General features: G+C 36.7%; 1 protein-coding gene across 1 annotated transcript; it reads left to right on the plus strand.

The window, feature by feature from the left end:
• The first annotated feature begins 4,437 nt into the window (after positions 1 to 4,437).
• On the plus strand, positions 4,438 to 26,065 carry LOC139133271 (uncharacterized). The gene is made up of 15 exons (XM_070699798.1): positions 4,438 to 4,536; positions 5,306 to 5,421; positions 5,949 to 6,135; positions 6,588 to 6,839; positions 7,654 to 7,773; positions 9,194 to 9,408; positions 10,209 to 10,455; positions 12,088 to 12,243; positions 13,771 to 13,853; positions 18,782 to 19,107; positions 19,349 to 19,457; positions 20,490 to 20,620; positions 20,831 to 21,062; positions 21,377 to 21,468; positions 22,924 to 26,065. The coding sequence occupies exons 1-10, from the start codon at positions 4,455 to 4,457 to the stop codon at positions 18,803 to 18,805; spliced, it is 1,482 nt and encodes a 493-aa protein (XP_070555899.1). The 5' UTR covers positions 4,438 to 4,454; the 3' UTR covers positions 18,806 to 19,107; positions 19,349 to 19,457; positions 20,490 to 20,620; positions 20,831 to 21,062; positions 21,377 to 21,468; positions 22,924 to 26,065.
• Positions 26,066 to 27,283: the final 1,218 nt, after the last annotated feature.

A 27,283-nucleotide genomic window follows, 5' to 3' on the forward strand; every position in this document is an offset into this window, starting at 1 on the left:
TTAATCTCCACGTAATTTTTAAATACGTTGTTCACTATTCACAAAAGAGACAGTATCTGTAACTATCAGTGATTATAGCAGTAGTTGCTTGCATATCAATGTCAGTTTGATCTTGTTCCCTACAAATCATGCTGAAAAAACTAGTATACACCAATCAATCCTTTATTCCCACAGACTGTTGACAAGCTCAGTACGGTGGAGGACTTAAATTTCCAACATGTTTGAGGGCCTAAAACTAAAATTTACAGTTCATGTAAAAAACTCATTCACCAAAACATACAGCTCTTCCTTGAACGGCACTTTTCGTACGTTATTAGCCATGTGTGAAAACCAAAAATGAGACAAATGCTATTCCGATGAATTTTGGAAGTTAAGGTGACAGATGTTGTTTTGTTTGAAGCAGTGGTGGTTTTAATAGACTGTTGTCTTCCTACAGTGAAGGGCATTCTGTTTTTTCTGAATGTTGCCAACTGAAAGCACTTTGCAGACTTATGTTACTCGTTGAAATGAAAGTTGCTTTGAACAATTCAGTTTGTGTTATTTCATGTTCTTGTCATTTTTTTTTCAGTCAGACAACATGATATCTAAAATGTCTGTGCTCACTTTACTGTTGGTACGAATGCCAAAATTTGTAAGCCTGCTATGGCATAAATTGTCTCTTCTAGTAATTACTAGGAAACAAAGCTGTAGAGGGCGCTAGGTTAATGATGATTTCCCAGAATCCTAGGATGTTCAAAACACAATGTTAACAATTTGTGCATTGAGCCTTGAGTCTTGAATGCTGCTATGGCAGAACGATTCATATTTAATTATTTGTTTCTGAAATATCTATGCCAATGATTTTCATTACAAACCCTTTTATATTATGTTATACGCCTCAGTGCACAGTAAATAATTCAAGAGCGTCAGTCAGGGAATCGATAAATTGAGTGAATGTATATCTACCTCATTACTTAAGATTATTAACAAATAATCACTGACCGTAAATATCATGAAAATCTTTAATCCGGGGGCAGAAAAAGTATGTATTCTAATCTATGTACACGTAAGTTTCACAGAAAAGTATCCGATTACATTATTGCAAACTTTCTGTTGGAGAACTCTTACATTTTGAACATGGATGTTATTTTAAGGGACCACACTTTGTTGTATGTTGAGGTAAACCTGTGAAGCAGCACCGTCCAGGCATGTGATGAGGGGTAATATCCCTCGATATAACTATAGCATCACCTACGACTTTCCTCGCGTTTATTGTTAGTTATGGCTTAACAGTTATTTATTGTACACGATGAAAGAAGGCAAAAACATCAAGACGAGACCTATCGTAAATAACACTCATCAAGTTTATTCATGTATTGTAAAGAGAATCTCTTCACTTCGATTTATTGATATTCTGGCTTTGAACAACATATTTAAAGCCTCATAGTGTACCTCAAAACCAAGTAAATTACATAAACGTTGTGCTCTATTCCTTAAATTAAGCTGGAGCTGCACGTTGCCAACACAGCTTTCGAAAGAATATTTCTCATCTAAGATGACGAGGAAACCCCTCATACTATAAATTTTCAAAAAGCAGAGACTCTAAAGTTTAGTATGGTAGCAATAGCTTACTTGAAAGATGAAGGGGTGTATATTAGGGGTAAAATCCTCAAATTTGGTATTGATGATAAACATTAATTTAAGTCAAAAACCTGATACTATTTTCTGAAAGGTAGTACTATTTTATTTTGCATTATCTATCCTTATTCGAAAATGACATGGGTTGAAAGACTGACACTCAAAAACGTAATTAAAACATGATTAGCAACACTAAAACGTCTTTTATTCGAAATGTTAGAACTTTATTGCTGAACAAAAAAGTCATTTTGTTACATACATTTAAAGAACATAATGTGAAAATTTCAGAAAATTTGACCCAGCCAGAGCGGAGTTAAATTCTTTGGATATTTTGAAATTTGGAGAAAAGAGAAGCCATGCAATGTGGTGATTTGCATACATTTGCATGAATAAGCCTTTTTATCACGCAACTTAAAACTATTTGACAAGGTAAAAGGTGAACCCAACCGATATTCTAATATCAGGTACACAAATTAATTAACATTGAATGACTATTTGCAAAATAGTGATTTTGCGCAAAATGTGGTGTGTTAGGTGCAGCACCCCTTTACTTATTACCTTTCTTTCATATTTAGTAAGGATTCACTGTTGTCGTTCAAACTATGATCAAAAAAGCATAACATTTCCCTAACCTTTTATTTTTAAAATCACAGCCTTATGACGTCAAAAAAAACTTCGATGGCACTAGTTAGAAATTTCTGCAGTTCGCCTTTGCCAAAGAAAACCTGCATAAAAACAGAAATGGTGTTGTTTTCGCGTTAGTCTGTCGAGTCCCCATGGGCGTCAGGTAAAGCGGAACGGATGACAAAAGAATAATTTATAGGAAAGTCAATTTTTCAAAATTTACCCTAATGACCTTGTCTTGGGGATTTGCTCTAGAAACCTTTAAATACCACAATTAAACGGATAGAAGAAAGCTCCCTCGGGATGACACTTCCATATATTATAATTAAACCGAAATGAAACATTTCTTTTTTGTGTATCGCAGCTTTTGATCCACAGCCCGAATGTCTTCTGTATTTAATACTGAAATATTATATTTGGTACTTAAGCTGCTAGAATTACGTACTATCAATTTCAAAAATATGAAATTCATAACTTTTTCGCCAATTCTGAAAAATTGTCTTTTGAAGTTGAAGAAAACAGTTTGATTTACTCTTATACATCATTATACTCATATTTAATAGGAGCAATACAATTAAATGACGCTAACTTAACATACCTCTAAGGAATCAAGATTTTGTGTTTGGTATTTCCCCAGAATTGGCGAAAAAGTTATTCCACAAGTGCCGCATTATGCCTAAGGGCTGATCGCTTTCGATGGAGATTATAACTATAAACGGGATCATCGATAGAAGTACGTTAAGTCAGACTGATAGCCAAGTTTTCGTGTGTGAGTTCAGTCCTACCATCAAACACGCACAGCAGTTCCTCTGCATCAGATGGTCAAATGACCATAGCGATTCAATTCGCTTTCTGGAGTTCTCTTAATGCACTGGACTATGAATAAGTACCCAAGTGTTATCAAATATGATTTTCCTGTGTGAAAACTGCAGTAAACATAGCCTGGAGACCCTGCGATGGCTTCTTTCTAAATCCGTGGAGGAGGAATGAATTGAGACGTTAAGGCAATAACTCATCCTTTGTGAATATGGGAAGTTTGCACTGCCATTCTACGCATAGAAACGGTCGTATGGGCAGAGAATCTCTCCTTGCGTCATGAAAATATCTACTTTTTTCTTGCGTCCTTGGCATGAGCCTATCTTTCCACCATAATCATATGGTTAACAATGATACCTTTGGCCGAAAAAAAACACAGCTTAACACGTCTTTGTTTAGACATTTCCAATCGAATTGGCCACCATCATGCAAAAGAAGACATCTCTCTTTATTTGAGATGGTAAATCATGGGTAATATTAAATGGTTTACTTTTAAGAGCAAAATAGTGAATATGTAGCTGAATGTGGTACAATACCCTGTTGTGACAACTACATGTTTGTATAGTGATATCGCTCTCCAGATTTTTATATTTCAGTTCCTTGGGTGGGGCAAATAACTGACCAAATGCTTTACATTCATATTGTTTTTCGTTACGTGTGGCTCGCACAGGGTTGCAGTGACAAGGGTATTTTTTCGGAAGCATGAAACTAGAGTAAGAGAAATACATTATCAAAGGTAATAATAGAGTACATCAGCATAAGATCTAAAATGCGTATACACATTAATTTTGAGAGTTTGCAAGAACGGGATCAATATAAACATATTTAGCTCAAGATTATAAACTGTCGAAAATATTCGCTACTTGTTGCACTTAGTGTCTTCCATTGTATATAGAAGAAGGTCGTAGTTACAGAGTATTTGATGTTAGAAAGATTTTGTAAGGTATGTAGTTTAATTATGAGGCTGATGACGTTCATTCCCTTGAATATCCTGTCTTATACAAACGTCGTGTTGTTTGAATTGGCGGAGAACATTTCATTCCACCAAATTTGTGTTAATTAATCCGTTACGCATACTATACCTGCCTATTGATTCACAATGCTTTAAGCTTTCCGCGGAATTGATGTGTTTAGCTCAATCCAATCGTCTTCATTCCTTTCAATTGTAGTTTGTGCAGCATCTAATGTCACGAGAGCATGTGACGCAAGTATGGCCGTAGGCCGTGAGAGCAATAAACTAGTATTCCATTTTGTAGGAACAAAATTAATTAATCACCTTTCAAACGCATTCATGCGTTCATGAAAATATTTTCAGGTCACGTGACATTAAATTACTCGATGCAGTATAGCTCATATTGTCTATGTTCTCTCTTGTGGATTATTGCCATTAGACGCCTATGCGAGCAGTGGGATCAAGGATGACTCGTAACTTCGTAGTCACCCTTCTACTTTTCGCACAGCATTTCCTGGATGTTGACGGTAGGTGTTCCTTCTCAATCAAAAACTGATTGAAGACAATTTGAAAGAGGAACGGTACAGACTCGGAAACATCTGCAGATATTTTAGATATAGATTTAGAATTTCCGCAGAAAGACTAAAAACAATGATCAAAAGCTTAAAGAGAAGACTTGAGTAATCCGTCTAAAATTACCGACGATTTTTTTGAAAATCGGCTAGATGCCGATTCTGAACTTTCTGTTCTTCATTCCCTTGCCGGATTGAATATCATCTTTTTACAAAGAGGTTAGGAAGGGCGGGAGTGATTTGTACTAAATGAGAGAGAGAGAGAGAGAGAGAGAGAGAGAGAGAGAGAGAGAGAGAGAGAGAGAGAGAGAGAGAGAGAGAGAGAGAGAGAGAGAGAGAGAGAGAGAGAGAGAGAGACAGACAGACAGACAGACAGACAGACAGACAGCGCATACCAGATACTTCCTGGAATGCTGGCATTGTAACCTGTTATTAAAATCTGTGTATGTTAGGTGACACTTTTGTCGTAAGTTTGAAATACGCTAGACTTTAGCATTTACGAGAAACATACGCCCGTTGCTCCTCCGTGTCCCAGGTCATCACCTCTGTGACACAGAGCCAACACAACGAAAGAAAGTATGTAAGATATGATATACTTTTGCTGGTTAATTTATAAAGCAGTCTCGAAAAGATCGAATGTTAACAGCATGAAAACAAAACAACCCTGCCCCAGTACACTGAAATACAAAGACATATGTTCCACACACTGTCTTTTCTCGAGCAGCATCCTTGCCTCTACCATCATTCTCTAGTGGTTGGTTGCCGATTAGATCACAGGACGAAAACCATTCGTACATTATCATAAGACATAATCTAAACGAACTGCCAATTTTTGTACAGGTAAGCTCTATTATATATTGATACATAGTCTTTACCTTGTTCTTCATTTTTCTTATCAAATGATTATAATAACGTGAAAATGCACTTATATTTGCCAGTTAAATCAAATTGGTCGACGAGATCGATGTGTGAGTCCCAGTTTAATAGTTTAAACTTTTCATAACAATTTGAGATGAAAACTTAAGGAGGCAATCTACAACCTACGGAATATACAATTGCTGTAGACTAGTTTTCATGTTTGTACGTGTCTGCTTGGGCGTTGATATTTTCTGTTGTGAGCAGTAGGTATTTTCGCCAAGTGGTATTTCCGGGAATCGATGGTCACAGCGATAATGTTGGAAAACTTTGTTCGGAATTTTCCTATATGACGTACACATCTTGAATTTTGGGTTGCATTAATTAATGGAACAATTTGTAGCAACTGATGAGATGCATCGATTATTGTTGACACTATCTTATTTGAAGGCAAGGAAAGGAAATTGATATGAAATATGTATTTAGCTTTAAGATCATTCCTTCCAAATAAGGTACTCGTGCGTGCTGTAGATGGAGCACACGATGGATTTATTTTTAGTGGAGTTGGATCAGCTCAGAGAGGAGACTCTTCAAGCAATCCATATGGGGGCGTCGTCTACACGTACAATGACAACTTGGTTAGGGTGATGGCACCTCAACAAGCAGATGGTTACGCAAGTGGGTGTTTGGTATACACTGGTGAGAGTTGCCGTATATGGCTAATTCAAACATTCCGACTACTTTTCCTAGAGTGGGCATGGTGAAAATATGTGAAATACAAGAGTTTTAGTGCAAATGATCACATCAACCCACGTTTGTATGGGTGGATTTACATGATGTCCTTTAACCAAGGAGTGATAATCATCTTGACAACTAAAAGATTGCAACCATCCTTACCAATATTATTAGAATTTTGATTTATAAAACTATAAAACTAAGAACTTGATTTTGCACATCTGCCATGTTTACATTACGTTCATATTTTTATTGATCTTAGCTCGGCTATAGAACAACTCTTTTTAAGCATTGGAATTTGACCGAGTGGTTTTGACTGTGATTTCTTTGCTAAGTGACTGGATGCCGTATGGTGTGAGCTCGAATCTGATCGACAATTTACTGAATTTTACAATATAAAGTTCCCTCTATTCCAGGTGGCTCCCATTGGGGTTCTCCTCACCAGCAATGCAGTCATGACGGCAAGGTCAAAGTTGATGTCTGGAAACGTGACAACTTCCCATCGCCTGCCTTTATTTCGGGTTGGTTCCCGTTTAGTTCACACAAAGAAGGAGAATCGTTTAAGGAGATTAATCACAATCTTGGACAAAAACCATCGATGGTCCGTGTTCAATACCAAGATATTGATCCAATACCTAGTAATCTCGAATTTACATCAGATGGCTTCGGTAAGCTATAAGACACTTAATATTGAAATTTCTTGTTCTCCTGCGTCGGTGTTTTTTTCTTCATCTAAATATTGTCAATAAGTCTTCCAGTTTGGTTTCAAGACTCATTTATCCATTGGAAGATGATAATAGCATTTTCTGAGCAGCTAAAATTTGAATGGCTATATCGAAATTATGAATCCACAGCTGTTGATCTGCTATAACTCCAAACTTAAGTAATAGATGTTATTACTTTGTACTTGAAGTAATTTGTGTAATATATATATATATATATATCTATCTATATATATATATATATATATATATATATATATATATATATATATATATATTGACACAAATTACTTCAAGTACAAAGTAATGTACTTGAAGTAATTTGGTTTATTATTTGTTATTATATATATATATATATATATATATATATATATATATATATATATATATATATATATATATATATATATATATATATACACGATTGGAACTAATTTGGGATAATTGGATTTTCATATTTTGCAAATTTCTCATAAGTGTTAGGTGCCGTATAGCTGAATGTTGCAATATTGCAAATTACTCATAAAAACAAGTGTATAACATAAGAAGAAAAGCAGATGAGATTACATTTGTAGATTAAATCAACTTACTTCACCATCCAATTATCCAAAATTAGTTCCAATCGTGTTATATATATATATATATATATATATATATATATATATATATGATATATACACACATACATTTGTCTTACATTTGCAAAGTCATGATTTCTGCCTGTGTATCACCTAGTTTCTCTCTCACTGTTGGCTCTCAGGGTCAGCCCTGTGTGACGACGATAAAGTGTACAAAGAATACGGTGGCATTGTATTTGCTTACGATGAGACAGCTGTCCGATTATGGGCCCCTACGGTTGTTAATACTAAATCATACGGTGGTAAGAACACACTTTAGCTTATTTACCTTTAGCCTCCTAACTTGAATCCAAGTTGTACCTCTGGGTCACACATCCACACCCTGTCCTTATGTGTGTGCAATCAGTGTTCCATGTTTTAATAGTATCATGTTTTTTTTAATAAGACATCATCACACGAGATATCATGAAACATCCAGTTCTGTATGCTGACGTGTGATGATGTGATGATTGTCCTTCGATGACCAGTTGAGTAGGTGACAGTGCATTATCACTTGGCAGGTTTTGTTTACTATCAGTAGTTATTTTTTGCACGTCAATTTACATATAAATTGAAAGTTTTCAATAACGTACGCAGGTGAAGAATATCTCCAGAAATGTAGTATAAATTATTTATGATTCCGTGATTAGAATTTCTAGAAAGGTTATTTTGATTATACTGTACTGCATTGGCAGTTAGCTAGTGTAGTATCTGGATTTACAAGATATAACTCTAATAGTCAGAGAGTGACTGAATATAATAATTCTTCTTAATTTGTTCACTCAATATTGTTTACTGAAGGCTCATCTAATTTTATTCATTTGTGATTAATTTAAATTTACTTTCGAAGTTATTTGTTGAAAAGCTCCCAACTAATGGACTATATTAAAAATTAAATTGAATTTACCCATATAAATTGAATTGAAAAAATTTAAATAATTGAATTGAAAATTTGAATTTATAGAAAATGACACACTTTTGAAGGTAAGTTATCAGCAACTGAGATGGTCCTGTCATACCACTGTTACCTGTTCGATATGGGCATTCAAGACAATAAACACCCTTTCGGTTTCAAATAGAGGTGCAACTGAATCCCTCACTATTCTTGAAAGTATTTAGAAGGTTGTCAAAGATATGTCGACGAAATTACAAATTGCTATCCCTCGATGAATAAGTCACCGATGGAACATAATGTAATCAAGGTGATTACATTGAGTAGAAAATCCGGAGACAGTAGCACGACCTACTCTCATGATCACTGTTTGTCAATGCTATGGATTTCAAGTTATTTCCTTTGGAGATTGTCACTTGAAATCAAAGGAGAGGATCAGGAGAGTCCCATTGTAGCTTGTTAAAACTTTCGAACATAACATTTTACCAGTGGAATTATCTATTTTACAAATTGTTTTAAAAGACCCCGCTATCTTCAGCCACTTTCTTAGTAACAACAATATGGCCTCATCACATTACAAACACTTATTATTCTTTTTAAAAAGCAAATTCGTAATTAATTAACATCGTCGACGGCAAAAAAGTAATATAATATGACAATTCTACATTTCCAAGTGTCCTGTTAGCCAAGATGTCAAAATGTTTGACTATTACCGTAGATATTCTGTACAATATACAACGCACGAATGTCCCTTGGATCTACTTAGTGACATTCGCTTTGTCCACCATCAGGTCACTTATTTTTTGCCGGGAATGGATGGGCCAATGGGGTGAACAACACAGCTTTCGATGACGGTATTGTAAGAGTTATCGTATGGGGAAACAGTTTTCCCTATCCGGATTTTGAAACTGAGGGTAACACACGGATGGGAGCTGCGGGTGGTTATCCCACATACCAGACGTTTGCGGTGCCTCCGGGCCTCTCGTCAGCAGTACTGCATGTGGAGGTAAGTCACCGATGTCGGTGATTGCTTGCTTGACATATTTGCGATATGCGGCCTGCAAACAGGGTGATATTAAAAAAAAACGTGGAAATTTCATATTCATGTGATACCTTTGTCAGCTGTGTATATTGAACAATCATCTGCGTCATTTGTTTATATTTCTATCCGCGGTGGACATGTGAAAGGGCGTATAGTTTTGATGACAAGCCATTTAAACATTTAATGGACAACGCGACGAGACTTTTTGCAACATCTTGTTGAATATAGCATACACTACCTGTATTACATGTTTTAAATTCCACTTTCTGAATATTTCGTACTAGTCTTGTACTGCTAATGGTATGGGTTGTTGCAAGTTTATTTTGTGGCAACTGTTTCGACACACACATATACCAGCCTGACAAAGCTGTAATTTGTCATAGTAAAAAACCGCATGTTTGTCGCAAAGAAAAGACCCATTAAACTGTTGTATCGCTGTGAATTAATTTGTCTGCTTTTTATAATTTATTTCATTCAGTCCAGTCTACACAAAAGATGTTCTAACACAAATATCTTAAATATTTCTGCCCTCGCCCCAAGGCTACCAAATCCATGACATGTTATAGCCTAAATATGTAACTCTGTAAACCTCTCTCTCTCTCTCTCTCTCTCTCTCTCTCTCTCTCTCTCTCTCTCTCTCTCTCTCTCTCTCTCTCTCTCTCTCTCTCTCTCTCTCTCTCTCAAACACCCACACTAAAAATTTGATTGACACACGCACTGACTAACAACTTTATACTGATGATTTTAATCCCTTCCATTAAAAGGTGCGAGCTATGACGGGAGTCAACCAGCTTTTCACGTTCGAGGGTATGGGCGTCCAGCAATTGTGTATTGGAGATTACATTAACGCCGGAGGTGTCCTGTACGCATACACAAACAACGTTGTGAGACTTTGGACGCCGTCAACTGGCCATGTCCTAGACCTATCTGACGGCTGGGGTTGGCAAACAGGCCAGCAATATTCTGACTATGTGACTGTGACTGTCAGGGCGTACTCAATTGGTGTCGAAGGTAGGTTAACGTAAAGTTAGGCGCGGACAAAAGCCGCAGAACTAATTAGCAGGCGCTGGGACACACAAAAATGATGTCTCATCTGTGACGAGCGATATGATGACGTACGATATTTTACAAGTTGGAACACTCTTCTGAGCGTAACACATTTGGAACAATTTAGGACAACAAAACGACGAGTAAAGCCTTACTTTTTAGCTAGAACCTTAACGGAGTTACAGTTTGACTAGGACTTTTTACTGAAACACATAGAATTGCCGAATTATGTCGAACGAAAGCGACATACTGTCTAGAATAAAAATGAACAACACAGTGCATGCGACATAACGACAACCCATTTTTCAGTTAATCCATGTCAGATAATGCGTATTTTCCGTCACCTAAGATATCAAATTGTGCATTCTTTTTTTTGTTTTACCAGCTTTCAGGTGGAAAAACCTCCAATATATTATTGCTGAAATATTTTCAGACCTGGGCATTATAGATTTAATAGGGGTAACACTCATTTCAGTATATGCGCGTTTAAAGAAACTACAGCATATATTTATAATTCTGATCTTAAAATATATTCTTCGAGTAATGAGTTATCACACTCCGCCACAAAAATGCTGGAATTTACAAACGAGTTATTCGTCACAAAACATCAAATGGACGATAAGCTTCACTTTTCCATACCTGTCGATGATATCGCGAAACAATAAACACGATTGAACTAATTTGGGATAATTGGATTTTCATATTTTTCAAATTTCTCAAAGTGTGAGGTTTCCGTATAGCTGAATGTTGCAATATTGCAAATTACTCATAAAAACAATACATAGACTAAAGCATTATTAGAATCGTCGTTTTCCAGCAATTGGAACGTGTGGGGCGAAAAGTGTAAGAAGGTAACGCGCAACCCGACAATTTGCAATCAGTATATTACGTCGAATGGTCGTATAGCTTGTGTCAGCTCTACAACGTTCCAAGTAATGTACTTGTATATTCACCAAATGGCAGATGGCGGTGTCGCAGAAAGTGGGCAAAGGGCTGTATGTGCAACATTTCGAGATTCTTTTAAACTTCGAATGTTTCACAGCACTTCGTTGGCTTTGAAATACATTTGTTGCACGCGGCAAAGCTACTAGAAGAAAAATGACTTTGCAGCTGAAAAAGGAAAGTGGAAGAATTTAATTTTGCACGTAAATCTCACACTAACAGAAAGTTTTTGTCTTTAGATGAACAGGGAACAATCATAAACAATATCAGACTACAGTCATATAGCCCAGGTAACACGATTGGAACTAATTTGGGATAATTGGATTTTCATATTTTGCAAATTTCTCAAAAGTGTTAGGTGCCATATAGCTGAATGCTGCAATATCGCAAATTACTCATAAAAAAAAGTGTGTAATATATAAAGAAAAGCAGGTGAGATACCATTTGTAGCTCAAATCGACATTACTTCACCCTCCAATTATCCCAAATGAGTTCCAATAGTGTTGCCCTTTAATTGCCTATTGGCAGATACATGCATTTGGGGTTAATGTCCGTGTTAAAAATCACATTGATTAATTGTTTGGCGTGTTCATAAATTGCCAACATTTTCAACAAAGCTTACAATGTGTTCGGAACTTTTCATTTGTCATAAAGATACCCAGTTCGATTCCCCAACCCAAGAAGGAGTGAACGGAAACAACGCAACAGACGGCCACTTAAACACCGACATACATGGGACGGAGAGTCAGGCAGGCAGCACACGGTCGCATCCTTTCTCGAATCTATTGGAACAAAGTACATATTCACCAGGTAAGATATACCAGTCAATTTATTCAAAATGTGTTCAAGGTAATACTATCGTAGCTCTACGCTTTAGTAAACTTTTGCGTTTTGTTTTCTTGATGAAATGAATTGTGGCTATTCATCATTATGCTCATTCAGTTCCTTGATTCACCAAATGAATGCTAGAACATAGGCAATGGTGGTGCCCTCCGTCGAAATCCCATTACACGGTAATGACACGGATATGCTGACATGAGGGTGCAAGTTTCATGAACTCATACCCGAAGGACAAGTCAGGGCACGTGATCATTGGTGGGGTATCTTCTACGAAGCTACAAAACCCAACACAAGCAAACAAATAAACAAACAAACACAAGATGGCAGGCAGTCATAACATTTTGGACCTAAATGAATGCTTTTCTTGCATTTCATCAGCTGTCACACCTGACAATTTCATTGATAATAAAGATTTAAGTGCAAAAAAGACCGTCAATTTGTAATCTAATTTTGTCACCGTATGTTTTAATGTGTGAAGGAAATGCGGTCGCGTTTTACTAATTAGGCCGAACAATAAAAACTGTGCTGTTCCGATAACCGACGTATCCTATATTTTACATGCCGACCCTAAACTTTCTAGCACTACGTAAACACGGAAGTAAAAAAAATGAAAGAAAAAAACCGTAAAATTACGTGTTCGTTACTTAGCATTTGATTTTTGTTTGAAGAAGAATGTCTTTTATGTTTTTCCTTTTTATATGCATGATACAGTTTTCTGGAAATGTTGTGGCCAGTGTTTGACCGCTCTGAACCCCTGAAAAATGCATAATTTGAAATATTTAAAAAAAATCCTGCCGACTGCATACCCTATTTTTGAAAACCATGTCATCGGAACAGCACAATATATTTTTTGGACTCACACAGACTTACCATAATCCACAGTGCACAATCCAATAGCAGCACGTATAGACAAAAAACTCAAACTAAACAACATCATGAGCACGTAGTAGTTTACAAAAGACTTCCGTTCAATCTTCACTCGGAGTGCAGCATCCTTTTTATTACCCCTCATTGCCGTGTAGTACCAGAAACACATTTTTGCTTCCCTTGTCGACATTTTTGCTTCCCTTGTCGACGATCTCCGGAAACAGCCCTGTTTTCTGATAACGCAAAGCCTCTTGGAATAATAAACAGGTGATAAAACCCTATACTTGAATTCGTAGTCTGGAGATATATATATATATATATATATATATATATATATATATATATATATATATATATATATATATATATATATATATGAGAAAAATCATAAACTACAACCCAAGGTTATATATATATATATATATATATATATATATATATATATATATATATATATATATGTGAGAAAAATCATAAACTACATCCCAAGAGACGAGATTTTCAGTTATTCTTTGCGCCATTTACTGTCAAAGACAAGGACAGTTTTCGGTACACATTAATTGGTACACAAGTACATAAAAAGGATACAATTCACTCTTATCTCTATCTCATCATGTTAACGACACTCAGAAAACCTTAAATTGGCAACGAAGACATCTATATCTACATCGATGCCTCCTTTGTTTCAAGGAAACTATGCAAATTGCTCCAAGGTAAGTAATCGTATTTGAATTTTGGAATGGCCCACCAGTACCAGGCCAGGGCGCAAAAGTGATGTTTAGGAATTTATATGACTAATACCGCTGTCACTGCATTTTAAGACAATGGCAGTGATCTGATCATAAATATGAGGCATCATTGGCGTCTCATTCGAGTTCACCTAATGGTCGACGCGTTTGCCGTTGAGTCATCACCTCGCGTTTCAACCTACATTCTATGATACGCTTTGTGCCCTCCAGTGGAAACAAGAATAGCGTAGGGCCATGCGACTGTTAACATTTAAAGAGATTATCCGTTCATTCAAGAGGTGACATATCTCATATTAGCATTTTCACGGACCGTAACTTCCCCCAAAATTTGTTCGTGGTCAATGTCTCTACAACATATCGACCTCTCGGGGGAAACGTAAAATGCGCATATTTTTCACTGGGCAAAATGCTTGATATACAACAATATATACACATATACTGATTCTGTACATGTGTCAAATACGTTAAGTATACACTACGTATACTAATAAAATGCATAAGTACAGTGTACACTTGATGTGCAAAGATCTGCATTAGGGAGCATTCGTTTTTTATAAGGAGGGGGGGTCGGTGGAAATCGGGGGGGGTTTGACTTTTACAAAACCGCTTTTTAGGGGGGGGGGGTTAAATTTTACGATCAATGATTGAAGGGGGGGGGGCCAAATTTTACAAACTTAAGGTTTGTATTGAGTTATGGAAAAAAATGACTTTGGAATTTCACCGAAATGTTGCTTGTGTAACCGATGTTTCGAGACGGCAGATTAAATAATAACCGACCGAAGCTCAGCCAAATTTATTTCTCTAGGAGGGCCAACAAGTCCGAGACTGGCGTTAACCTCTCTAGAGCAGCAACAGAGCATGTAGCTCTGAGTACAGGTCTGTGTGTTCCTGGCGTTATACGGCCTCCACCACAGCCATGCAACGGTCTGTGGTGATAACTGGGGTCTCTGCAGCGAGATTCAAAATGGGGATCTCCATGGGTAAACAACTTGTCGAGTACGTTATGTTTCAGAAAATGAGCGGTTTTGGACGTTAGGAGAAGTTAATCGCATCTTTTCTGGGATTGGTTAGGAGGTATAGGTAGGCAGGGAAAGGATTTTGCCCAATAGAGCAGAATTTCGGCCAAAAAGACCGTTTCTTCATTGCGGTCCAGATCCAGGCCGCAGAGACCTCAGTTCTCTTCATAGACCGTTGCAGGGCTGTGGTAGAGGCCATATAATGCTGGGAACACACGTGCACAGACCTGTACGCAGGGCTCCAGAACATGGGGCATGAAATGAGGAACTAACACACAGTCATATAGTGTAACAAACAACTTCTGTATATTACTGTATTGTGTCAAATATCGGGGTCTACATATAAAATAGTAAAATCGTACTTCAAAACTATAAATATTACTCCATGGTAACAATAACCGTACTGATCGACCTCCCGACGGCAGGAGTCGAACACACTTTCAGAACAAAAACTCTGTTCAAACCCTTTCTAATTGCTTAACAATTTCTATGGAAACTTAACGTTACCGCAGAGCTGCAGAGGTACCTCAGACGTGACCATGCGGCTCGGAAACACAAATAGTTCACACGCGACTTTAACAAATGTTCGATGATGGGCACAATTGTAAGTCCGACTTTCGTGTCCGCACATGAAAGTCGGCGACAGCACACGCAATTCACTGCTAAGCAGCGTCCAGTTCAGCCACCATGGGCGCAGCCATCTTAGATCTTTGTTTACTTCCGGTCGGCTCCGGGGACATGCCGAACTAATCTGAAGTCTTCCTCTGCTAACTCCGCGCATCGACAAAAGTTCAGTGGAACTATCATAAATAATGTTCTCATGACAATCTCAGACATCTGACTGAACTCATAAACGGAATAAAGTTCACAGTTAACACACAATTTGCTGCAGAAAGATCAGCTTTCAACTTGTGGTGATACCATCTCAGCGTGCAGAGCGCATATTGCATATATACGGCACGGCTTCAAAGTTTCACTTGTGTGAGCAATGTCCGTTCGATCGACTAAAGTAGAGGATGGTGTAGGGTTTAAATTAAACAGTCCGATCTGCATAAAGTTCGATCTCTGCCACTCACCGGTTTCTTTACATATCTGATGACTTGAGTAAAACTCAAAATAGAGAAATATCTGACTTAAAAAGCACAGGCTTACACTCAAACCTTCCAGTGCAGCAAGCAACGGAAAACACTCTCTGGAAATTTCCCGTCTTGGACTCCCTAGGTATAATGCGATAACACACAAGAACTCCCAGGCAAAAGAGAAAATACACAGGTCCTCCATACATAATCTATGAGAAGCTATGCATTATTTCTTTTAAATACAAAACTAGCTAAATCTGTGTATTTATAGACTCTTGATTATTGATATTAATGTACTTGATAAGACTAGGGTAGTTACCAGTGCATGTGTGAGCATGAAATTTGATTTTGGAATTTCACCGAATTGTTAATTCACTATCTTGTCAGAGGAAACTATGAATAATTTTTTCCGATACAAAAGTAGTTAAATCTGTGTATTTATGTACGCTTGATTATTGATATTAATGTACTTGATTAGACTAGGGTGGTTACAAGTGGATGTTTGTGTAAGAAATTTGATTTTGGAATTTCAACGAAATATTGATTCACAATCTTGTCTATGAGGAAACTATGAATAAGTTTTTTCCAATATAAAACTAGGTAAATCTGTGTATTTATGTACTCTTAATTATTGATATTAGTGTACTTGATTAGACTAGAGTGATTACAAGTACATGTGTGTGCAAAAAATTTGATTTTGGAATTTTACCAAAAATGTTGATTCTCTAGTATGTGAGAAAACTTTTTCAGCCCGGGGCCACAGGGTGCGAAGGGTTAATGAATCAAATCTGATGATTTTTTTTTCATGGGGGTGGGGTCACATTTTACAATTGATTAATTGAGGGGGGGGGGTAAATTTTAGAAATTTGATTTGGAGGGGGGGGGTAGCTTTTACATTTTTATTTGTCGCTCAAATTCCACCGACCCCCCCTCCCCGTAAAAAACGAATGCTCCCTTATGTATACTCTTGATCTGCAAAGATATAAGCTGCGCACATCAACGTATTTGAATATTATATAGGGCTCAGCCCTTGGTGTCCGCGCCAGGGTTAAGATTGGCAATGTTATTTGTATTGATTCATGATAAAATGTAATTAATTGTTACTTCATAAACGTATATATGACAATTATGCCCAGTTTCCCTGATGAAAGCAGTTCACGTACGTACACGCGCGGACGTCAAACCCTGCAGCAGTGCAGGTAGGCCTATAGATTTTCTGTAACGTGTAAAAATTTTGGACAAAAATTGGCAAGTTTTACATTGATAACAGCCTATTGCGTTAAACAAGGGACGTATCATGCAATCATTATCATTGCAATGGTAACCGCACTGCCCAACTTCCACTTGCAAGCTGAAAACTATAGCGTTCCGTCTAAAAACTGGCAATTTTTGAATTTAATTATTGACACTGGGGGCGCTTTTCTAAAATTCAATCCCAGCATTCTTTGCGTATGCCACCGTTCATATGCGCGACTGTTTTCTCCCTTTATCTATATTAACGATATTCTGTATCAGCGACAAGGTGCATAATAACATTTACTGGCTAATAAAAGAGGTATATTTTATAAATGGCATGTTATATAATAATAATTTGTTTCGTATTTGTTTATTTACGAGTACTCAAAAAAAAAACATGGCGGCGCCCACGAAAGAAGGGTACACTTCCGGTTACTCGCATAGTATATTATGAATAAGCGCATGCGTAGTCAGCAAGCCGCTGGCGCGACTAATATTCCATATACAAAGATATACGCTACGTATGTAATTAGAATTGTGTTCCACATACGTAAATATACGCAAATATACTTAACGTATACAAAGCATTTTGTCCAGTGTTTGGATTTGAAGCTTCAATCATATGTCGAGATATGTAGACTTTTTGGGATTAATTTGCGAGTTGATCGCTTTGTGATGCAACGTATGAACATGTGCTTGGGCACGTTCAAAAAATAGCCTGGCGTTATGGTGGCGAAAACTCTTATAACATTTTTGCCGCAGTACAACCTCTGTATATGAGGAGGGACTCGGTGTACTTATAACTTACAATGTAAATTCCACATTCTGAAATAATAAATGAACAAGCAAGCGAGTGAGTGAGTGAGTGAGTAAATGAATGAGTAAATGAATGGATGAATAAATAATGAATGGAGAGATGAAAAAGGGAAGTGACATTTTCCTGTGTCAATACCCAAAGGTTATTGTATTTTTGTATTAAATTTGATTTGTAAATTTTCGTTTATTGGTCGTTTGCGGTAATAATATTACTCCCATTTTGGAAATTGTAAATAGTCATATTTGCATAAGGTAGGATATGATGCGCATTGTGGTGTTTTTTACGTTCTCCAGATATCTGATGCTTTGTTCGGTCTATTAAATGAAACAAGGTATATTGTGCCGAACAATTCTATGACAATGAGCGACAGGGTTGCACTAAGCCTAGGTACGTATAAGATGTAGCGAGGAAAATGTGATTTTGAAAGATTGTTTTTCTTATTTCCTGTAAATTAAAACAGAGATTAAGAAGTCAAGTTACTTTCATTGCAATGGTGTAGATGAGTACAGACGTAATTTTGTGTGTAATTTAGATGATGCAATCACACGACCAGTCGTTGCAATCATTGACAGTGTAGCAGTCCATTACAATTTTTTTATCATGAATCAAGAAAACCGACGTCAATAGAAACGTTTAATTACACAATTACTCCATCGAATCAAATTTTAAATAAAAAATTGTGAATTAATTAAAAGATCATTTAGTCAAATGACCAGTAAGGCTAAATAATTCTTTTCGAAAAAGCAATTCTTGATGAAATGGAAGTAAGGATAAAGTCAACATTCCGTATGGATGGATGTGAGAAACAAGCAGACGCAGACCAAACAAAGGATTCAACCAACGCTATTCTTTATATCGTCGACTTACTGTCGAAGTTCATTCTCACCGCAAGCGATCCGTTAACTGGTCCAATAAGACTGGAAACGTCATCGTGTGCCTTGTATATTGAGCGTGATTTGCCGGATAAAGTATGCGGAAAAACCATCATGCTTGGGCATGGTACTGGCTTTGACGTGCCTCTGGCGGAGAATATCTTTAAAAAGGAAGAGAGAGAGAAAATTGCCGTCGTTGTGAGTTTCTTTGCATTGTTTTTGTTGTCTGTTGCTTTAGAATGCAGGCCTGTCGAATAGAAAGTAAGTAGTCAATTCAAAAGAGACTACTTCCCTTTCAATGATGAAATATCTGTTGAAACTGTATTTGTTTCGAACATCTGAATCATCAATACATTATGTTAAATTAAAAAAGTATAAAAGTACAAAAATAAATTTAATAAACTTGGCAAATAGTTTTCGTTTTTGTTCTTCATTTCAGGCATACCGACTGAGCTCATCAAGCCGTGAAACCATCATGGGAAATTCGAAAGCGACGAGTGAGGTGCTAGTTTTGAATTTTTTTGACTCTGTATTTCAAGAAATAAAAGGCAAGTCCGTTTCCCTGTTACTTATTTGTAAAATTGCTAGAAGCTTGTCTGGTTGTGCTTCATTATTATACGATTGCGCACTCAGGTCTATCGTTTTATGATGATTTACAAACAAGTTCAGGAACGTAAGCTTTCTTGTGCAATGGCCAAACCGTTCGATTTAAGAAAACGCCTCTAACTTGAGGTACAAGAAGAAAATTAACGTTTTTAACTTCTTGTCGCTCTTTTTGTCACATAGCATATGTGCAACAATATAAATATAACTGCAGCAGATATGAACCCGTCTAATATAGAACACAATTGCCCTTACTGTACACACAGACGATATGCATATCACTATTGCTAAGAACATTTATGTCATGAAAAGTTTTGATCTCAGAAGTGGCAAATATTCGATTTATTTCGCATATATTTGAAATATATCGTGCTTGTGACTTTGACCTAATGCTGTGGCCAAAAGCAGATTCCTGAAGGTTAAAAATTATAACAGTAACATACTGGATATTGTTTTCAACTCTTCAACTCTTAACAGACATTGTAAAAACAGTCATATGGAGATCAAGTTTAGTAAAATGTTTGTCTCTCAGTCCAGATAGAGGGACTGCTCCGTGCTGGTTTACTGTAATTAATCAAGAAGTCGGTGACTTTGAAATGTATCATGATAGCCAAGCAAATCGTTTGTTTTGTAAATACAATGTGTCCGTCTCATACACTGAGTTGTGGCACTGAACTGAAACGCACTGTAAGCTAGTAGCATTCTTGAATATAGATAGTACAGGATAAGTGCTTAACAGTATTAGTGATAGATAGTCTATTCTCTAGAAGGTTTGGAAACTCCCAGAAGTTGAGCGGACACAACTACTTCAGCCCCCTGTTGATCGATCAAAAAATTCGTGTTAGACTGTGTTTAATAGTAATAAAATTCTGAGAGTACCATGGGAGCTGTAACAGGTATTTACTTGAGGAATCACTTTACTAACCCAGCCTGATATGAGATTTACATTTTGTTTACACTTTTGCATTCTAATTCAGTAAACAGCTCGACCTCGGACTTTGGAATACACTTTGGTAAACAGGGGGTCTATCCAGTCGACCAAACTGTGGCTGCTCGAGAAGAATCTATCACCCGTGCAATGAAGAGGAGTTTTCGTTGGATTCTTAGGGTATGGAGTAGTAATTAGTAGGAGTGTCTGGAATTTACGAAAGCTTGTCTGAAGTAAACCAATGGCACACATTGCAACAGTCTGTAGAAATATGTACCTTCATAAACGAGCTAATTTTACAACCTTGAGGTATACATCAAAATTAATGTCATACTAATTTTCTGAACTGAATTTTGCATAAACCACCTCTCCACTTTTTCGTTGTTTCAGAACTTAAGATCATTTCATGCAGTTAAAATTACGTTTACAACTTCAAATCTCGTTGAAGAGAACGCTACAGTATACCTGTCAAGAGATGCATACTGTGATGTCAGCGATTACAATGGCGATTACCAGTTCTCGTCTGCTGTCAAATTTGAGGGATATAGAGCTCATGTGCTTATTCCTGAACATATGATGATTCAAGCAGGGAATTATTGTCTCGCTCTAAACCTTAGTATAAGTAAGTATATGAAGGCAGAATTGCCGCGTTGCGATATAGTTACCCCGTATTCTGACAAGACTTTCACTCTTGTCACAGAGATGAGCGAAAGTATGAAAACTACTTTCAACTCTAACAAGGTAACCTATAGGGTTCATGTAAGTCAAAGTAGAGAGACGTATTCACGGCTGATTATCTGAAAGAGCAGTGCACAGTCTTCGGTAGCATGCAATATCCTTGTGACCTACACGTTTTAGAACCAGTTGCAACTTTCGTCAATTAACATTCATGAAGGAGAATGACAGAATGACAACAGACAAAATTTCTTCCTTTAGACGCAGCGGTGGATTTAACAATTGTCGTAACGCAGCATAGATGCAGCTTTTGGGACGATGAGAAAGGTGTGTGGGATACCTATGGATGTAAAGTAAGTAAAACTTTATAACATTATCCTTCAGATAACTCTTTTCAATGTTCCCCACTATGCTTCTGCGGGCAAGGTCTACAAACTTCGTTACATTTGGCTTTCTCCATCCGCAGCCAGCTGCATTCACACGGAATATTAGCATTTAGTCGTGCGCATGCTTTGGCGAAAAATATTCCTCCAAAAGGGAAAGTTGAAAAAGTAATTCCGAGCGAAGCAGTAGTAAATAGTATCAATTCAAGATTCTAGACCCCGCAGGATATCAAATATTCCGTCCCTTACTTATATACATATGTCAATTATAAATGAATGTACGACTTTAGCCTTTGACAAATATAATGGTTGTCATCGCCATGCATCTGCTAGTGTATTTGCAGCTATCAGGGTCAACGCAAATTGAATGTGCATTTAAAATATACAAAACAGACATCAATAGTTCTATTAAAATACAAAATGCAAAATGTTTTGACAGTTCCGTACTTGCGAAAAGTTTCCTGGGCTGAAGAGGCAGACTCGATGCCTTCTACTTTTTGCAGAATCTTGTTGATGCAAAACACTACTTTTCACAGTTGCGTTGCAATGCTTTACGAACGTTAGCTCTGTTGCCATTAACAACGAAGCTATAGAAGTCAGTGAAAGAAAACACTCATCATCATGCAAGAGCTAATACGCCTATATGTAAAGGTTAAGGTAGTATACGTCTCGAAAGTGAAAGACGTAAACTTTTGCTCAAACTTTCCCCAAAGAATATTTAAATCATTCTCTTTCAACATCAATAATAAAAAATCGGGGGTCACCGTGCAAATTTTGGAACAAGAGAAACAAATTCCTCAAGATTTACCGACATTTGAAATTCAAAATGGCTGCCATCCATCCCTGTGTTAACTCCATGGAGAACAAAATTAACTTCGAAAACCTAAGCCGGTAAAAAGTTTCACAAAGAGCTTTAAAATGAATCCCAACAAGTGGTAGATCAGAAAAGAAATGAAAAAGTTTGAGGGTCTAAATATCTGTCCCCGTGGCGCGATCTACCTAACATAAATACAGTTTATTTAAAGCACGGTGAAAATCATAGTAAAACGTTCGAAACGAACCAGATTGAAAGAAAAACCGGTTGTTATCGCCTGAGGGCGTTTACAAAATAGCAAACCTCTATGATCCGCTTGGCGTCTACTGTTCTACTGTTTTGAACAAGCGCATACAAGTGGTCACGTTCTTATCAGACAACGTAGGGCAATATTATTTTGCAAGCAGCGAACGACTCACTTGAATAAGAATATCCTGAAAATTATTTTGTATGAAACAATCCATTATACATTAAATGTATTATCACCGTATATTGTAATTGCTTTGTAATCTTAGTTTGAGTATAGTATTAGATCAACCCAGCTCTGATATTACCCAGTCATAATTTATCTGCTCTTAAAGACTATTCTTTGTTGCCTCCGATTGCCTAAGGTGTCTTCACGTTCAGGCGTCAACTCTACTGTGTGTCTGTGCGATCACCTGACAGCGTTCACTGCAGCTTTATCAACCATGCAGCAAGAGCGGCAAAGACACCAATCTTCTTCGGCAGGACTGTCCAATGAGGCCCAATCAAGAAAGAATATTTACTGAAGAATATTACCTGCTGCCAATTATGAGATCCTGTTTGAAATACCACTCTTTTATTTTGAAGTTGAATTTGTTGTCAAAGACTTGTAATATGAAAATTGACCAGTATTGGAAAGAACATACGTACACTGTACTCTTATTTAAAAGAATCTCTGGTGTGTATCGGAAACTTTATATTTTCTTCGCATTCATGTTGTCTGAAAGCTCCATACTTATCTCTTAACAGGGCAAAGTCGGCCATTTTTCATGAATTTCGTTTGATACAAAATACTACTTATATTGTTTGACGTGTGGAAAGATATTTAATGAATGGGTGACCGTGCATATATTGGACCCCGGTTTTAGACGAACCATCGCGAAAATGAATTAATGGTCTTGACCATTAATTCATTTTCGCGAAGTTTTGACGTATCGTGTTTAAAACCGGGGTCATATATGCATATTCACCCATTCATTCAGTATCCTTCAACACGTCAAACATGATAAGTAATATCTCGTATCAAACAAAGTTTATGAAAAATGGCCGACTTTGTCCCTTTAACATAACATAAGAGAATATGCTATAATTGGCTGTCCGTAATCAGGGAATCGCATGTTAGAGTTTGCTGAGATACATTACATAAACAATGAACTGTAGAAGAAGACTGAAGCCAATATAGAAACGTCAGCACTTTAGGGCTGTAAGACATTAGTCCTATATAACGTGGAAGAAATGAAAAAAAAACTTAAAAAGCATAAGGGAACATTCTACTCACAAAATATCAAGGCAGTCGGCAAGTTTAGACTAAACAAAGTTCCAAAAATCTCGCGAGTTGACCGACGCAAACGAAAGGTCCATGTTTGATTAGCTCCACTTCATTAATAGTGACACCTGTTTCAAATGCGATGACGGTGATGTATTAGACATTTGTCACATTGGATTGAATGCTGTAATATTTATAAAAGAGCTCTGCATTTATAGAACGACAACAACTTGATCACAAGGTTCAGAGGATATTAAGTGACGTTTGTAGACAGCATGATGAACGAGTAGAACGACTTTATGATCAAAGTCATGACGAAGGTGACATTTGAAAATTCACATCTGCTAAAACACGGCACTGTAAGGAACACTGCGTGTGTCTATATTTACAGCATACTAATTGTCTACCCGTCTATAGAGACAATGTCCTGGCATAATGTACGGACATGTAGAAGCTGAGGAACTCTTATCGTACCATAAGGACGATCTTTTTTAGCTTCTTGAAAACCACCCGTGAATCATGTGAATTCATCGCCATCTTGTACACGCACAGCAATTCAATTTGAACCCTTAAGTCGAAAGGTATATTTTCAAGGAAGCTTCACAGGCAGTCCTGCGAGTACAACCCGGCTTTGGGGGCACTTATTTTTCCTTCAAATGAAAAAAAAGACGTAACGGTACTACTTTTTAAATTAGTTTTAGTACTAGGTTGACATGGGGTTATCCTTGACAAAGGTAAATACACTGTACTTTTCGGTTGTCAATATTTGCACTGTGATTGTGATTTACTTAGGCTAAGGTTTTATACAAGGAGAAGATGTTTCTTTCGATATTCAAATTAAAATAATTCAAACAGCAGGTCGGGATACAGATCACATCAATAAGATGTTAATATATTGGAAGCTAACATCATGGCAATCTATGAAGAGTTAAAATGGGGCGAAAAACCTTAAAATTTTGTTTTTCTAAAAATTGTATTCTTTACAGTGATAGCGGAAAAGGGGCTAAGGCACATATAAATATTCTTATTTAGTTATTTTCGGGAGTAAGGTATTTTAAAACTGTTGGAAATATCCTTTGGAAAAATTTATTGAGGCAAAAAATGAGGAATTTACTTCTTGGCTTACTATTTTGGCAAAGCTTAAGTTTTTGCAGTCTTTCTCATTGGAAGATTTAATTGAAAAAGAGCACTGAATCTATTGCGATCACAAATTCATGTCTCCACAGAACGGAGAAATATATATTTCAAAGTAAAAATTTATGTAGTTTAGCTTGCACGACATGTGCATCAATTTCTGTAACACCATGTTGTCCAGCAATTTACTGTACTGTAGTTAATACCAGGCTAATTTACAAGTTATGGATTTTCCGTTGAAGCTATAAATAAGCTATCATGCAACCTGTCTGCGTGTTTGCATTCCTCTCACATTTCTTTACCTACCACTCTACTGAAAATAAAAATGTTGGTAGGACCATAACTCTCGAGAAAAAAAAATTCTCGAGGGTCTACGGTAGGACAGTACATGACCTGAAAAATGCAACAAAAAGGATATGAACTAATTTGGGAGAATTGGATCTTGATATTTTTTTTTAAATTCTCGAAAGTGATTGATGCGACATAGCTGAATGTTGCAATGTCGCAAATTACTCATAAATGCAAGTGTATTGCTTAAAGGAATAAGCCGTTTAGCTTACATTTGCATATTAAACAGCCACTAGTTTATTATCCAAGTCATTTTCCGACCGTAGTCTTTAATATATAAAATTGTGTAAATGCAAAATTTTGCCTATTATATGTACTCATAATTTGAAATCAAATATTATTTTTTGTGAGTGTTTTCTCTTCTTAAATGAGCTATTGCAGTTGATGTGATAATACAGCCTGAAAAGGTGAATCTTGAAATAATGTTTGACACATTCAACTTTCGTTACCGATTAAGTCTAAATTGGCAAGGAATGTATGGCGAACAAACAGAAAGGGCTTGATAAGAATTTGGAAAGAAAACTTAATATGGGCAATAATGTTACTGTTAGAATAGTTATCTACAGCTTTATGTCTCTGCAAAACAGAGAAATATATTCCAAAGTAAAGGTTTCTGTAATTTAGCCTGCACAACATATGCATCAATTTCTCTAAAACCATGTTGTCCAGCAATTTATTGTACTAGTACTATAATCAATACCAGGCAAAATTTCTGGTGATGGATTTTCCTTTGAAGCTATAAATAAACCATCATGCAACCTTTCTGTGTGTTTGTATTTCTCTCTCAGTTGTTTACCTACCATTCTACTGAAAATAAAAAATGTTGTTGGACAATGTATGGCCTGAAAAGTGCAACAAACGAGAGTGAAACTAATTTGGGAGAATTTGATCTTGATATTTTTTCAAATTTCTCAAAGGTGATGGCTGCCATATAGATGAATTTGCAATATTGCAAATTACTCATAAAAGCAAATGTATGCTTCAAGGGAAAGCAGTTTAGCCTACATTTGCATATTAAAAAGCCATTAGTTCACTATCCAAGTCAAATTCTGACCATTGTCTTTACTACTTAAGATCTTGTGAATGCAAAATTTTGCCAATGATATGTACTCTTGATTTGAAGTTCAAATTCTATGTTTTGTGAGATTTTTACTTTTCCATGAATGAACTATAGCCGTCGATATCATAATACATTGTAAAAAGATGAATCTTCAATTAATGTTTGACACATTCTAATTTCGTTACCAAACGAGTCTATATTGGCAAGGTTTCCATAGTTTTGTCGGACAAACAGAAAAGGCTTGATAAAAATTTCGAAGACAAAATATAATAAAAAATCGGTAATGATATTTGCGATTTATATATATTTGCATTCGACATATCTTGTAGCCTTGAATGGATGGGACTTGTTACAGGGCTTATTGTCATCTTTGAGCGGTGTCCCATGCTTTCAACGAGGCTGTGCGAAAACAACATTGCGAAAATAGATACGTCTGGTCTCCAGAGAATCGACAAAAGTGTCGTCAGAGGGTATTTTTGAAAGACTTTTCCCCTAGGGAAATAGTTTTTTACCAAAATTTTGAAGAAAGTGAAACAAAAGTACCGCTGTAGAGAAATAGCCACGTAAACTTGTCACATACGATTGTTGCGGTACATAATATCTAAATATTAGTACATTAAAATCCATAACATTTCACAACATGAGCACGTGGCGTGTTATAACACACCTATAACCTGGTCTTTATTTGGGCTATAGCGCCTTTTTATTACCTCTCGTTACCGTGTAACCAGAAACACATCTGGAATAGCGATGAGGTTCTGTACGATCCCTCGGGGTAATAAACGGGCGCTGTAGCCCTCAAACCAGGTAATATGTGTTTACTATATACCAGCATTTTACATCTATGTCGATTAACCATCATGCCGGCCTCCAGTGAATTAGTATGTTAGATTTCTCAGAATTCTGTACGTTACACGCC

This window comes from Ptychodera flava, chromosome 5 (genome assembly GCF_041260155.1).
Source record: "Ptychodera flava strain L36383 chromosome 5, AS_Pfla_20210202, whole genome shotgun sequence".
Classification (NCBI taxonomy): Eukaryota; Metazoa; Hemichordata; class Enteropneusta; family Ptychoderidae; genus Ptychodera; species Ptychodera flava.